We start from the raw sequence: 14,614 nt of genomic DNA, 5'->3' as shown, positions 1-14,614 counted from the left end.
CAATGAATCAATGAATCAATTTAAAGAAAAGGTATGAAGACCGAAGAGACACAGGCTCAGTAACAATGGCATGATTGATCATGTAGTGCTTGCCGGCCTTTTAACAGGGCTACCGAGACTTGTAAGGGGCAGGTGCTCAGCTTATGCACAATGAGAATGATCTGTTCGAGTTGGAGGTTCCTGGCTTTGGATTTGGGATCTGCCCAGAACTGACCTGGGTTTTCTGTTTGTTTGTTTGTTTGTTTGTTTGTTGTTTGTTTGTTTTTCTGAAGGAGGTTGAATAAAAGGAATACTGTGTAGATGGTTGATACTCTGTTGCGCAAACAGGCCAAGCCCCTTATTAAAACAAATTGGGAGAGGGAATTCAGCTGAAGAAAACACAGCAACGATAAAGAAAACACTGGAAACAAAGTATCCCCAAGTAATGAAAGTTTCGCTTTTATTGAAAATAGTTTCACTTCTATCATCTCAGATAAAGAATTGCTTCCAGATCTTACAGATTATATTTCCAGAAAAGATATTTCACCCCAGCTCCCCCTCAAAAATGTTCATTTAAATCACAGGGAAAAAAATACATCACTTGTGGCCTGCCTGGCACTGCTTTGAGTACCTGTTGCAGTGCACATATGCGCTGGTCTGCATCGCTGTGAGGTAGGTGATGGTGTTAGCCTCAATGTTTAAGAAAACTGAGTGGCCAGTGGATGTTTGCAAATGGAAATTGCAGATTTGAACCTAGGAGGAGTCTGTGTCCAGAGGCCAGCCTGCCAGGATGTTACTCTGTCTCTTAGTAGGTTGGGCTCTTCTAAAACTTGATAAAATATTTGTATCATACTGTGTCTCATTTTATACATCACACGCAGAAACAAGTATGATTTTTTGTTGCCAAAAAAACATAAGGCAGGAATGAGGCTGAGCAACATCATCACACTTGGAGAAGCTCGAATGGGCAGTGGCAGACAGAGCCAAGAAGGAGACCAGCTCGCCTGCTCCCTGCTTTTGCTTTCTCCCCACTGCTCCAGTCTTTCCATGTGGAACTTTCTTTAGATTGTGTTCTAAAAGTACAAAAATGCAACATAATCCCCTCTCATTATATGTCAGACCATTCTATGCCTAATGTGGACACAATTCAATGTAGCCTTTTCAGACTCATACCCCTAGTGAGCTTCCCAAATCATTCTCTCTGTCCAAACTGGATCACTGTCCCTTTGTTCTATTTGCAATTTAGGGACAATTGACAAGCGTCATCCCTGCCAAAATGAACCATTGCCTGCCAATGGACTTAGAAGGACTTAGAAGCAATAGGCCTGCTCCTCCCATCTGCTTATACCAAGAAGGCACAGACTCCCTATCAGTGAACCTCACTGCGCCTCATAATCCCATTTGCTCCCCAGAGAGACCACGCAGCCAAGGCCCCACAGGTCTGCATTTCCCTTGGGAGCAGCACTGTCTGGTGCTGACGCACCTGCAACGTCGCATCCCAACCTCACTGTCCAGGGCTTTGTTCTGCTCTGGCTGCTACAATTCCCCTGTGAACTGAGGCCGGATTTGAGAGGCTGTGCACTGCAGTTAGCCCATCTTCCACATGGGGTCTTCCAAAAGTGTGTGGAAAATGCATACTGTGGAAAAAAAATGGCAGGTGGATGTCAAATGTCTCACACCAAAAGGAGTTTCTTTGAATTTTGTTTTTCCATCACCATTTTGAAGTGCCCTTGTATTCTTTGTAAGGTTTTATTTTGATGTGAAGAAGGCTTGAATTTTTTGCAGGGGTTTTCAACTCCCAGTAGAGCCTGGATCGCATGCTGGCCTTTAGAATAAGTCCCAGTGAGAGTAACAGCCTTTAGAATAAGTCCCAGTGAGAGTAACAGCCTTCCAATCAGCTCTGAAAATCTGCCTTTTACTCTGAAAACTATCAAATTCAGATCATTTTCCCACTGTCGAGAAAGTGATTTAGCTGTGAAAGCAGTTGTTGTTTCCCTTAACATGTCTTCATCACTTGACCAAATTTACCAAGCTGTGTGAGTTCCCCATGCTGGAAACAGGCCTGTTCTTCCTCCTTTCTTGGAGCGCTTTCCTATCTGCAGAGGCTGCCGGCCTAACAGGTGAGTGTTTCCTGGTGGGCCGGGAATGGGATGCGTGAGTACACCTGCCTGTCTGGATGTCTGCCCCTGCCTGACCCAGCAGGAAGTGGAAGAACATCTCCTCACAACAGTGAGTGTGAATGGCTTTATCAGAATCAGCCTCTCCTGAATACCCCGGAAGGAAATAACTTCATAATTCACCCATTTGATGTATACAGTTCAATGGACTAGCTCTAGAATGCTCCCATCTCCTCCCTTGCTGCACAAGGGCGCCATGGAGGTGACTTGGCAGATGCACACTGCCACGCAGGAGTGTGAAGGGACCCTCATATTGCTCTGGTGGCCATGGGCTCACCCTAGTAGGTTCCAGTATAAACAGCTTTCATGGGATCCACACATCCATGGTTGAGATCTTTGCATGGATTTCATACTGGGTCAGGAGATGTGGAGCAAAGTGGCTCCACAGTTCAATGTTTCTCACCAATATTTCAAGGTTTACATGGGAGGGTACTTAGCAAAGTTCATGGAACATAGACTTCGAAGACGCATATTCGGGCGCAAATTTTGAAAACCATGCACATTTTTCCCCATGAGTACACAGTTGTTATGAACTCCTTGAGGACTCCTCATGGACAATCCTCTGAGGTGGCATGGCCGACAGAGGCAAGAGCAGTCCACGAGGACCTCAGGGCTGTGGATGGTGTGATGTGGGTTCAGCAGTTGCATGGATTGCATCCTACAACCAAGGTTTCCTCTGGGATCATTACCATGATTGTGTGCTTCTCCAGCTAGAAGACACCCTGGTACCCTGAGAAGAATGTCAAAAACCCTCCTTGAGTTAGTTCCCAGCTTCTCCAAGATCTCTTTCCTGCATCCCTCAGGATCCACCATATCCCATCTCATGCTAAGACACTAAAATGACAGCTAGAAGACTCACTAGTGGCTAAACAAAACCCCCCTGGATATTTGCATTTCAATAGGCAATGCTTCAAAAAGTCATCTAGCAAAATAATAACAGCTATCCAGAGGATACCAGGAGCCAGGTGCTGGCTAGCTGCTTTTCATTGATGATCTAATTAACTTGTGGAAAGACTCAATGTGGTACAGTATTCCCAGTTTCTTCAGCCAGCAATGAATGGCAGAGCTGGGATTTAAAACTAGCAAAGTCATCTCCAGCTCCTGGACCCTTGGGCACAGTGTGCTCTACTCCCAGGGAAACTCCATCTGTGAGATATCAGGCAGATTTCCAAGGGTGCAAAGACAGTTGGAACCCCAACGCATCAGCCTAGTTCACTGGCTCCTAGGCTCATTTCTGGCTGTCCTGCAAATACCATGGCCAATCCATTTAGTTATGATACTTAATTACTGTAATCAGTTAACCCAACTAACTTACTGCAGAGCTGCCTTGCACACTGTTGCCACAGGCTTCAAGGGTATCTGTGACTGGTACAGAAAGCCACCCTGCCAGTTGCTATGGCACAACAGTCAAGACTACTTCACCAGATACTGCCCTACTGGGCTCTGTTGTACCCAGATCACCTCAACACAGAGATTGTAGTTTGGTACTTTCGTGTCGTTTAGAAGATGCTTTTAGCCTACACATGTACCTTAAATGAAATAGTGCAGCTAAGCCACGGACGCTATAATCATCCAAAGGTTTGACTTACTATCTTCTACACTTTATGCCCTTTTCAGCACTTAGCCTGTGAAATGATCTAAGAAACGTTAATAACAAGAATAAATATTTGACCTTTCAGAAAAGCATAGAAATATCTTAACTCACCTAATATTTCTTGGTCTAAGGTTGAACATTGTAATACACACACTCACACACACACACACACACACACACCCCATTGCCTAATAATTGTTTTTCTTCCACGTGTGCAATTTGTCATTCATTTCTTGGTCCATTTCAGCCAGACCTTGTTCTAGGGACCATTTTAAAGGTCACAGTCCTGGGAAACTGTAGAAATTGCTGGTTTATCTGCACTTTGACCACTTTTTTCAGCCTAATGTTCTTCTTGAGTATCATGCACACCACCTCTAAGGAGCCTGCCTTTTGGGATGTGTGATTGCAGGTCTAGGCCTCCTTAGCAGGAAGACAGACGGGTCCATGGCCGTTCCCAAGGGTGACCCAAGCCTAAGCAATACTAACACCCCTTCAACAACAACAACAACAAAAATGGGCCTGAGCATTTTCTATTGCAGAAAAGTAATCCTGCTTAGTCTCAATTACTTATGTGTTTGTGTGTTGATTATTTAATCCTTGCCTCTTTCCAAATTGAATTTGAGACAGCTTGTAACATAAGCCATGCATATCATGGGACCATTTAGTTGAGGGTAAACACTCAAGCGCTCTGGGATAGTTTTTCTGCTCAATCAGACAGCTGTCCATTGCTGTAGTTTTGGCAATCAATAGAGGGCTGAGCTTTCCAGCAGCCAATGCTAAGAGGAAATCATGATGAGTTGCATAGGGGCAATGCAGCATTACGAAGAGAAGTCTCGTTTACACAAGTGAGCAAACTCTGTTTTGGCATTAGATTCTGCATGCTCATATAAGGGCATTTGGGCAGTAAAACAGGTAATGTATTTAATAATAATAATGTTCACTTCTGGGAGAGCCATTCTTCATGTGCTCATTGTTCATATCAATTTTCATAAAATTTGAGGTCATTCAGCTAATTTTCTAAGGCCATTTCACTGTAATGACAAAATCCTTTTAATGCTGACCCACAGAGAAACTAGCATGATGGAAAGCGAAAATCTGGAAAACTTACAAAAATTGGTTAACAAATGAATATATCACAATGAGTGTTGTGAACTAAAGCGAAGCAAGTTGATAACTAGTCTGAGTCATAGGTGGGTTCACTTACGTCACGTGAGTCCCGGAGATGGTGTTAACATGCACTGTTTCTCAGCTGATCTACACAGTGGGCCCTCAAGGCCCCCCACCCCGGAAGTGCTCTCAGTCATCCTAGGGTCACCTCATTGGTTCCATGCCTTAACACAAAACTGCATTTGAAAAAAAGGATTTCTGCTGTTTTCAAGACAAAGCCTGTTTTCAGATATGTTTTCATTTTGACTTACTCCCGATGTGATGCATAGTCTTTGTGGAAAACTTTTAAAATGCAGATTCACAGAAGGAAATACAATTACCATCACTGACTGTCATATTGCCTATTGATAACCCTTGTTCACATAGAACACAGTCCACACACACACATACACACACTTAATTACATACATACATTTTTATTTATAATGAAGCACATCTAGGTCATTATACTTTTTTTCTTTATAAGTAACTTGTAATTTTTTTCACTCGACAGCTTACAGTGAATGTATGAGCTTACCATAATTTATCTACCAAAATCAAGATTGTTTCTAGTTTTTAATTTTATTGTAATGAATGGCTTCATAACTAGATGTAGGAATTTTTGCTTCTATGACTGCCTAAAAATGCAATTTCTATCCTAATTAAAATTTTGCGGACATTGTTCTGTAGAAAATGTGTATCCTTATTTATTTCCTCCAAAACAATATAAGACAACATCTATTGATTACTCCCACCACCCTAAATATTATTAATCAGATCAGTGAGCAGGTATATATACTTTGTTTTAATAGCTGCATGGCTTTAGTTTAGCACCAGAAACCTGGTAGAAATCATTTTGACTGAAAGTTTGGGGTAGAGCTGATTTCCCTCCCAGCTGGCTTGTCCTAACGCCCACCAACATTTCCCCATACATTTAAAGTGCTTATATGTGCATATGCACATATGTGCATATATTTGAAGGACTTCAGTATGTTCTTGGAATGGAATGAAGACACATGATTATTTGGGTGAAATAAAAATTGCAATCCATGCCTAGATTTTTTCATAGCCTACATGTTCCCTCCACATTGTGTAGACCTCTTGCATTGTTTCATGGAGGTTTTGATTTCACTATTTTAATTATTTCAGCTTCATACTTCATTTTGATGTCTAGTAGTTCAACCTCTCCCACCCCTTCCCCACTTTTGCAAAACCCTTATGCTACATTCACATATTTATTTAGTGCTCCAGATGGACTTGAAAATAACTTTCTCAGGTTTTAAACAGAAAATAACTTTGGGATGGCAATTGTGGATGTATTAAATTTTTAGATTAATTTGAAGAGATATTTTTGTAACATTATTCTTCCCATCCAGGGTATATCTCTCCATTTACTTGAGTCCTATTTTACGACCCTCAGTAAAGTTTTACAGCAAATTTTTAATGATTTTCAAAAATTTTTCTTGTTAAAGACTTTGTGTTTTTTTTAAATTTATTTCCATTGGAAAGACAAATTTACAGAGAGAAGGAGAGGTGGAAAGAAATATCTTCTGTCCTCTAGTTCATTCTCCAAATGGCTGCAACAGCCAGAGCTGAGCCAATCTGAAGCCAGGAACCAGGAGCTTCTTTTGGGTCTCCCACGTGGGTGCAGGATCCAAGGCTTTGGGTCATCCTTGACTGCTTTCCCAGGCCACAAGCAGGGAGCTGGATGGGAAATGGGGCTGCCAGGACATGAACTGATCCCCTTGTGGGATGCTGCTCTTGAATGTGGAAGATCAGCCAACTGAGATACCATGCCAGCCCTATTAAGGATATTTTTTAATTTATATTTGGGGATGTTACAATGAGTGGGAACTTCTGTGATTATAGGTTTTGATTGTTTTTGTCTGTATAGATGCCTTACAGATTTTACTGCTTTTGAAATACATGCTGTGTTTGAGACACAGATCTACAGTTGTTGTGTAACATTAGGGTTGATGGACAGAAGTTATCAAAGACTGTCAGCCTCATGAGGGCCTTATCAGCTTCTGCAGTGTGACCTTAGAACCTAAGCACTTGACAAACAACTTTCAGTTACTAGAAGGAATGGCTTCAGCTCAACACAAAGAGAAGCTTCTATCATCTAAATAACAGACTACTTCGTAAGCTAGTAGTAATAGTAATAATAAAGTAAACATATCTTCACCCTTTCTTTTGGTCCACTGGTCAGAATATTACAGGGCAGATCCATCTTTCAAGGGAAGGATGCATCTTCCATTTCAGCCATCTCTCGTTTCCAACTCTCAAGAACAGAGTCATGTAGGCAGGAAGAGAAGAGTCAAATCCAGAGGAACGTGAGGTACCTCTAGTGTGTTGGCTTTGGCTTCCCAACTTCCCTTCTCACCTTCAGTGGAAGTTACGGCTTAATGATTCTTTTTTTAATTGTTATTTATTTTTATTGTGAAGGCAGACTTACAGAGAAAAGGAGATACAGAGAGAAAGATCTGTTCACTCCCCAAGTGGCCTCAATGGCCACAGCTGAGCCAATCCGAAGCCAAGAGCCAGGAGCTTCTTCTAGGTCTCCCACACGGGTGCAGAGTCCCTAGGCTTTGGGTAGACCTCTACTGCTTTTCCAGACTACAAGCTGGGAGCTGCATGGGAAGTGGAGCAGCCAGGACACAAACTTGTACCCTTATGGGATCCCGGAGGTTGCGAGGCGAGGGTTCAGCCACTGAGCCATAGCACCAGACCCGTTGATGATTCTTAGAGACCAGCCTCCCCATCTTCCTGTGAAAAACCGCTGGTGTCCCATCCTGTGTTGCAAAAGGAAATGAGATCTGAAGTCAGGTCCAGCAGACCATCTTTCCCTGGGATGTGAAGTTTTAGGAGGAACAAAGGAGAAAATTTTATTGAGACCCTCAGGAGCTGCCTTGTTGTCTCTATTCTGAGCTCTGTCACACTTCCTTCCAGTAAGTTCCTTTCTGACTGTGGAAGCCGGAGTCCATTTTCACTGCTTCTCAACAAAGAAATGTAGATGTTACAAGGAAGGAATACTCCACAAAGTACTCCAGTAAGGAAACTGCTTAAGTTGGTAACAGGAGAAGGAAAGAGAGGCTCAAGGAGGCACAGCCTCTAGAACAGGGAACTTGGGACCATCTTGTGCCAGCTGCATTCTGATAGACCAACCAGAAGAATCAAGCTTTTACAGCCAGTTTGCATAGCGTTCATTAAGCTTGTCAGTTCAGCTCCTTATCAGATTCGTTAGGAACACTTCAGCAGGGAGGGGGCGTGCTCATTACCACACTGCCTGCTTTCACTTTCAGTTGTTACTAATTTGATGATCATCATTTGATTTATTTGGATCATCTTTTACTTCAAGGACCACATTTGCAGCCTTCTCCGTCTCTTGGAAATCGCACCTGCAGACGTTCAATAGTCACGTGGAAGAACTTGGTCTTAGAGAAACAAGTGGCTTTTAGACATGCAAATGAAGGCTGGTATTTCTATTACCCAGAAGTCTGACTCTCTGCTATTGGAAATAAACCAGTACAGTTTGAGAAAACTTGTATTGGGGAAGATAGGGGGAAAGTACAGATGCAAATGAGACATGCTGACGCTTCTTTTTGCTTCTGGAAGGGATGAGGGCAGGTACAAAGAAGTGGACGTTAGGTGCTCCTTACACGATATGGAAACAAGTGAGTGCTCCTGGCTGTGTCTGCCCTATTTACAAAATCGGCTCCTGAGAAATGTTTCTGGTTCTTGGCTGCTCAGCTGACCTGCTGTGGGACTGGACTCAGTCCCCTGTTCATTTTCCTCACTGTGAAAGTGAAAGGACTTTTATTTTCTAACAGAAGGAAATGTGCCTCTGGAGTGACTATACATGACCCTGAGCTGCTGTCTGCCTAAGATGCCCTGGAACACGTGACTACCTGATTTCTGATCAGAAAGAATCTTTCCTGTACTGAGGCCTGTTTTCGGAAAGTTATTAGGTCTCTGAGCTATTATATTAAATTGAATATTGAAAATAACTCAGCAGTAATTTTTATAGCATAAGCTCTAATGAAATTGAGTCCTGTCATCAGCGATGCTTTTCCGTTTACAAAGATAACCAAAAAAGCACAGCTGGACAGGTTGGTTGAAAATACATTTTTATCATCTGTTTCCCAGCCGAGACTTTGGGGGTCAGGGTTTTGCCAGAAGCAAAGGTTCAGGGACTGTCATTAAACACCCGACGAGTAGCATTCCTAATGGGCAACACTGACATCACGTCTAATGATTTCCCTGCTTTCGGGCAGTGCTGTAATGAAAGCAGCAGATTCCTGGGGCCTAATTTATATCCATGAGAGGCAAAAGCAGAGGAAGGGGGCCATAAGCATGCTTCATTTTCGCATGTGCAAAGTCGGACCATATAACTCATGAGTTAAGTCATTTCCATCTAAGAAAATAAGCAGATAGGGACAAGAATTTGTCACAGCAGTTAAGATACTATTTGCAGTGCCCTTATCCCTTTTGGGTTTGAGCCGCAGCTCCAGTCCCAGGTCCAACTTCCTGCTAGTGCACATTCCGGGGCTGCATTGAGCACACACTCTCTGTTAGCCTTGCAAAAATGAAGACAGAAGCGACGTGCACAAATATGAGGGAAAAGGCAGTCTTGCTTACTTAGTAATGTGTTTGAGCTTTCTGATTCTTTGACCAAATGTCCCTGAAGATGTTTTCAATGTAGAAAGGTAAAAGGGTCATGCTAGTCTCTTCGCTAAGGAGCTGACCAAGAGCCCCAAGAAGCAACAGCACACGAGCATGCGCACAACTCGAGCAGTTAAACCCGCTCGGTCCTGTTACCCAAGCAGGTTCTTCTGTCACAAGTTACAAGGCTTGGTGACCTGGGCATCGGTAACAGAGGCTGACAGCTGGGGAGCTCAGGCCCTGTGACCTGTCATGTCAGCAGGTCAAGCAGAACATGTGGCAGTGTATTTTTCACAGTGACATGGGAAAGTCTCCCAGGTAACGCGAATATGACTGGACATGTCATAGTCCAGTCTCTATGGTTGTCTATGGGATGTCTCTAGGTTTGGGTAAGTTGGCATATTCCTTCTGATCGCCACCATTTCTGGTTTGGCTAAAAAGAAAAAAAAATTTTTGGTTTGAAACTCTTAAGAAGATTTTAAACACAGAGCAAACAACATTCTATTTGGCTTGCCACTGAGGCATTGCCTGACTAGATAGAAAATACAATTTCAGGAGCTCTATCAACAAAACAAATTGCCAGGAGGAGACTTAGCTTGAATTGTTTTTCAAATCAAATCCAGCCAGGTCTAGCTTCTAAGGACACACCTCATAGTTGCGATTGCTCCTGCTTGTGTGTCGACAGGATCATCCGAGTCTGAGTTAGGCAACTACTCACCAGCAAATGAGGTGCAGTGAGTGCCAAGGCAGAAATCAGGCCTGAAGGCTCAAAGCATCAGGCAGCCGCATCTGCAGAAATGTGGACCCAGAATTCTCCAAGGGATTGCTTCACCCACACGCTGAACCAATGTGCAATGATGCCATCTGAGTAAACACAGGTGCGGTGTGTTCCTCCTCGCGTAACTCAGTAAGTCACACCTGCACGTTCATCTCCATATTCCAAGAAGATGCACATGTAACTAAAGCAGTGGACAAATTGACTTTCTATTTTCTTCAGTGTAAATATTTTCTGTTATTATTTAGCATCTGCTTGTGGTGCCAGGAGATAGAAGGAATAAGAATTCTCTTTTTCACCAATAGTCGATGCTTACACTGGTCTATCAAAAGGTATTAGAAGGTGGAAAAAATGGGTACATTGATGAAGGAGATGAAGGGATCCAGGATCATTCCCAGATGTTTGCATCAGCTGGATCCGGGCTTCACTTCACTGACATGCAGGAGGAAGGGTAGCATGGCAAGGAGTCTATTCCTGAACATACGGGGCTCTACACCAGTGTGACACATCCACGTGGAAGAGTAAGGGGCCAGTAAGAGTAGCAAACATTCAGGCACCGTTGCCATAGACATGTCAGTCAACTCCAAGAAAGGGGACTTGAAGAGGCAAGGCTGGGGGGAATAAATCCAGTGAATCTCAAAGCATGAACTGAAATGCCAGAAATCTAAGTGAAAAAGGATTTTTTTCGACCCAGATTCCCAGTTAATTTTCCTAAGTATTCACTACTGCATTATGAATTTGCATGGGAGATTTTTGCTTAAAATGGAAATTTATGAAACTTGAAACATAGACATGAAGTCCATGCCTAAGTCCATGTGTGCCTTAAGCATTGGAAAACCCAGAATAGGATGAGATTGATGTTGTTTCTACATTGATGTTCCTATAACCCACAGATTCACGATCAGTCTGCCAGCCACGGAGTTGCCAAATACAGTGAACTCAATGTAATTGTACGTTTTGAAAACTTGGATTCTTTCGTATTCCCTGAAGGGGTTTTCCGTTTCGTTAAATCGTTGACTTCTCAGGTCCAAGTTTGCTTTCAGCGGTGGTAAGAAACCTGTCAGAAATGTATGTTTTTACCATATCAAAAATAAATAAAAGTGTGGCATGGAAAAATAACTTATCAACCTTAAAACCCCACAGAGCACCGTCTTTCAGCAAGGCACAAGTTTTTTTCATACTCTCTCTTTGTGTGTTCTGATGATACAATCAATATTTCCTGTCCAAAAATGCAATATTATCCAATCTTAGAAACCCCTCAAGTCTGCATTTAGTGTCAAGGAGAATTCTGCTCTGTGTGTCAGACGGTTATTTCTTCTGCTTCTGTATCTGAAGGCTTCATCAACTTTAATGAGAAAAGAGCTGCAGAATAATATCGGAAGCAGAGGTTGCAGGTGACAATAGCCTGAAATAATAACCTTTAAATAACAGAAGAAAATAGATCCTGCCACTAATAAATCCATAGAAATTACTTATTTGCATGTGAAAGCAAAGAACTCACCTGTCCGTGTTCTCTTTCAAATCTGATAGACATTTCTTGAAACAGATTTATTCTCTGACAACCCTGTATTGGAGCCCTCAGGGGCTGCTGAACACTGCTGGGGGTAAGAGGAGGTCGGGGCTGAGGAGACACTGTGGATCTGGTTGGCAGGAAGTCATTGTGAAGCTGTCGGGCACCTTGTCAATTCCTCAGTTCCATACACACAATCTTTGAAGCAGCATATGACAGAACTGATCATGTCACAGAATGTGGTTTATCTCCTGCTGAATTGGCCAGAGCAGCTTGAACCCCATGGGGTGGGGGTTATCACATATCATACGCTTGAATTTTTTTTCTCTTAAAAGTAACTATATGACTATTAGCTTAAATTATTTGAAAGGCAGAGAAACAGCTATGGAGAGAGCTCTTCCATCCACCTGCCAGAAACTCAGTTCAGACCTCCCATGTGAGTGCCAGGGACCCAGCAATTTGAGCCATCACTCACTGCCTCTATGTCTGCATGCTACAGGAGTATGGCATGCCAGCATCCTAAAAGGGCAACTTGCCTGCTGTGCTATGCATCTACCTGCTTATTACCTTATCTCTGCAAAGGCAGAGATCGCTGCATCCATTGGTTCAGTTCCCAAAGCCCACTGCTGGGCCAGGCTGAAGCTAGGAACTCAGTCTGAGTCCTGCATGAGTGGGATACAAACTGCTTGAGCCATCGCCAGTTGCCCCCTAGTGTGTATGTTAGCAAGATGCTGATGGAAGGCCAAGGAGCTGGGACTTGAACCCAGGGACATGGGGACAGGATGCGGACATGCCATGAAGCAACTTAACCTCTGAGTCGAATGCCCTCACACACCCCATATTACTTTGGAATACACAAAAATGCTAATTAAAATAATCATGTTCTTATAGTTCTATTTTCCTCCATTCTTCAGTGGATTGTCTTACACACCCCAATTTGCAGACCTGCTTTCTCAAGTTAATGAGGCAACCGCAATGGACCAAGCAATGAATTTAAATTGCATAAGTCATCCAACTAGTTAAGCATCTGAACTATGACCACACCGCTTCTGGGTCTCCTGACTCCCAAGGAGATACTTTTTTTTTTCTTACATAATTTATAACCACACATTGAACCTTGATCACATAATCAATAGACACGCACAGTGTTTAGCAGAACTAATGCCCTCAGAGAAGGTCCAAAAGTGTGAATCAAGGGGAAGGAATAGAAGATACTCTGTTAAACAAATGACATCAGTTGTCCTCAGAAAATTGAACCCTCTGGAAATAATTTACTTGCAAAGAGAATCGTTATTTTTTTCTGAAGAATTGTGGGCCTCCTCATGCTGTTTCCTAAATTTCTTTGCCTGCCAATTAGCTTGAACTGAACTGTGTGCTTCTTTGTGGTTTCTCAACATAGTTCTTTTAGCTAGTGTCAAAAAGTGCTAGTTCAAGTTCTTATTCGAAATTGCATAAATGAGTCCCTGCAGCCAACCCGTGGGGGACCTTGCCCACCCCTGAAATCTCTCTGGGCAGACTCGGAGAGGCAATCTTGTGCAAAAACATGAGTCACATACTCTTTTATTTTCTCTAGGCCATTTCCTGATTTCTCTGAATGCTTCTTATTTATTTTAGCTCCCAGAAATCTGGGCGCATGCCCCACCACATGCAGATCTAAATGTATGTCCCTGATCCCATTCCTCATTGCCCTGAGACTCTGTTAACACAGGCTGAATCCAAGATCTTGGACATGCAATGTGAGCTTTGCATTTAATGACTGCTTGTTTATTCCAGTGGAGATGGAAAGAGAATGACCAGATTTTACCTCTGTTAGGAAAGAAAACAAAGAAATGTTTTTTTCTCACAGAGAATACCCATAGTATACATTTCATGTGTCTGAGATTTCTGGATGCTAGGCCGAAACAAACATGTAAGATGAATACTTGCAGTAATGAATTTACAATTAAATATATAGCTCATTCGTTCTTTCTCCTATTAGATTTTTTATTCAGAAGAAGTATAATTAATTAGTATTGTCTACACTTATTCACTGTGTCTCCTAGCTTAAAGCTCATAATATGCTGGTAAATGTGTTTCTCAAACATGCCCTACAGTCTCCCACCTCTTACTTGCCTTCGACTCATATTGAATTACGCTCTCCCATGACCCTCATGTTTTTCTCACCTTTGAAAATCCAAATGATTCTGGACCTGCAAAAGACGCCTACCTCTTCTCCCATGTTCTCAGCCATAAGGAAGTTGCAATTGTCTTGTCATCTACTGCGTTCTGCCCCAGATGAAGTGCCTGTTTGTACATTTGTCTCTGTGAGGAGAGACCTGTGGGCCTGTTCATTTCTGTGTTCCCAAGTCCGTGAGTGATGCTTTGTTCATTATAGACTCTCAGTAGATAAGTAGCAATCACGTAAGTGAATGACAGTTACCCAAACTAACTCATACAATGCTGGCACCTAATATTAGAATTGTCCAAGTTGAAATTACGGAATCATGAACACATGTACCCACCTTCGTGGATATAGAAGTTAGAGAGAGCAGCAAGTAACAATTAAGGGCATATATGTGTGAAACATGCACTATTTTATTTTCCAGCAACATGTAAAACAGAAAATGTAATTTCTTTTCCCTAAAATGAGCTCCTCCAAGCTAGTCCCTCTTTTCATACTTCTTCCTTTCACTTATTTCTAATGATTGCAGCCAAATTTGTGTTTACTTCTTAGGGACATGTTTAATTTGAGAAGTGCTAACACCTACCGTATCACCTTATACTCAGAACAA

General features: G+C 42.5%; 1 protein-coding gene across 1 annotated transcript in view; it reads left to right on the top strand.

The window, feature by feature from the left end:
- Window positions 1-14,614, top strand: part of SLC9A9 (solute carrier family 9 member A9) — a 574,162-nt gene that overhangs the window by 255,585 nt on the left and 303,963 nt on the right. The window contains exon 8 of the mRNA XM_004597757.3: window positions 1,994-2,099. Within this exon, the coding sequence (XP_004597814.2) occupies window positions 1,994-2,099 (106 nt within the window). The remainder of the gene's footprint in view (window positions 1-1,993; window positions 2,100-14,614) is intronic.

Source organism: Ochotona princeps, chromosome 3 (genome assembly GCF_030435755.1).
Source record: "Ochotona princeps isolate mOchPri1 chromosome 3, mOchPri1.hap1, whole genome shotgun sequence".
Lineage (NCBI taxonomy): Eukaryota > Metazoa > Chordata > Mammalia > Lagomorpha > Ochotonidae > Ochotona > Ochotona princeps.
The sequence above is the reverse complement of the archived record's forward strand: the minus strand, read 5'-3'. Positions and strand labels throughout refer to the sequence as shown.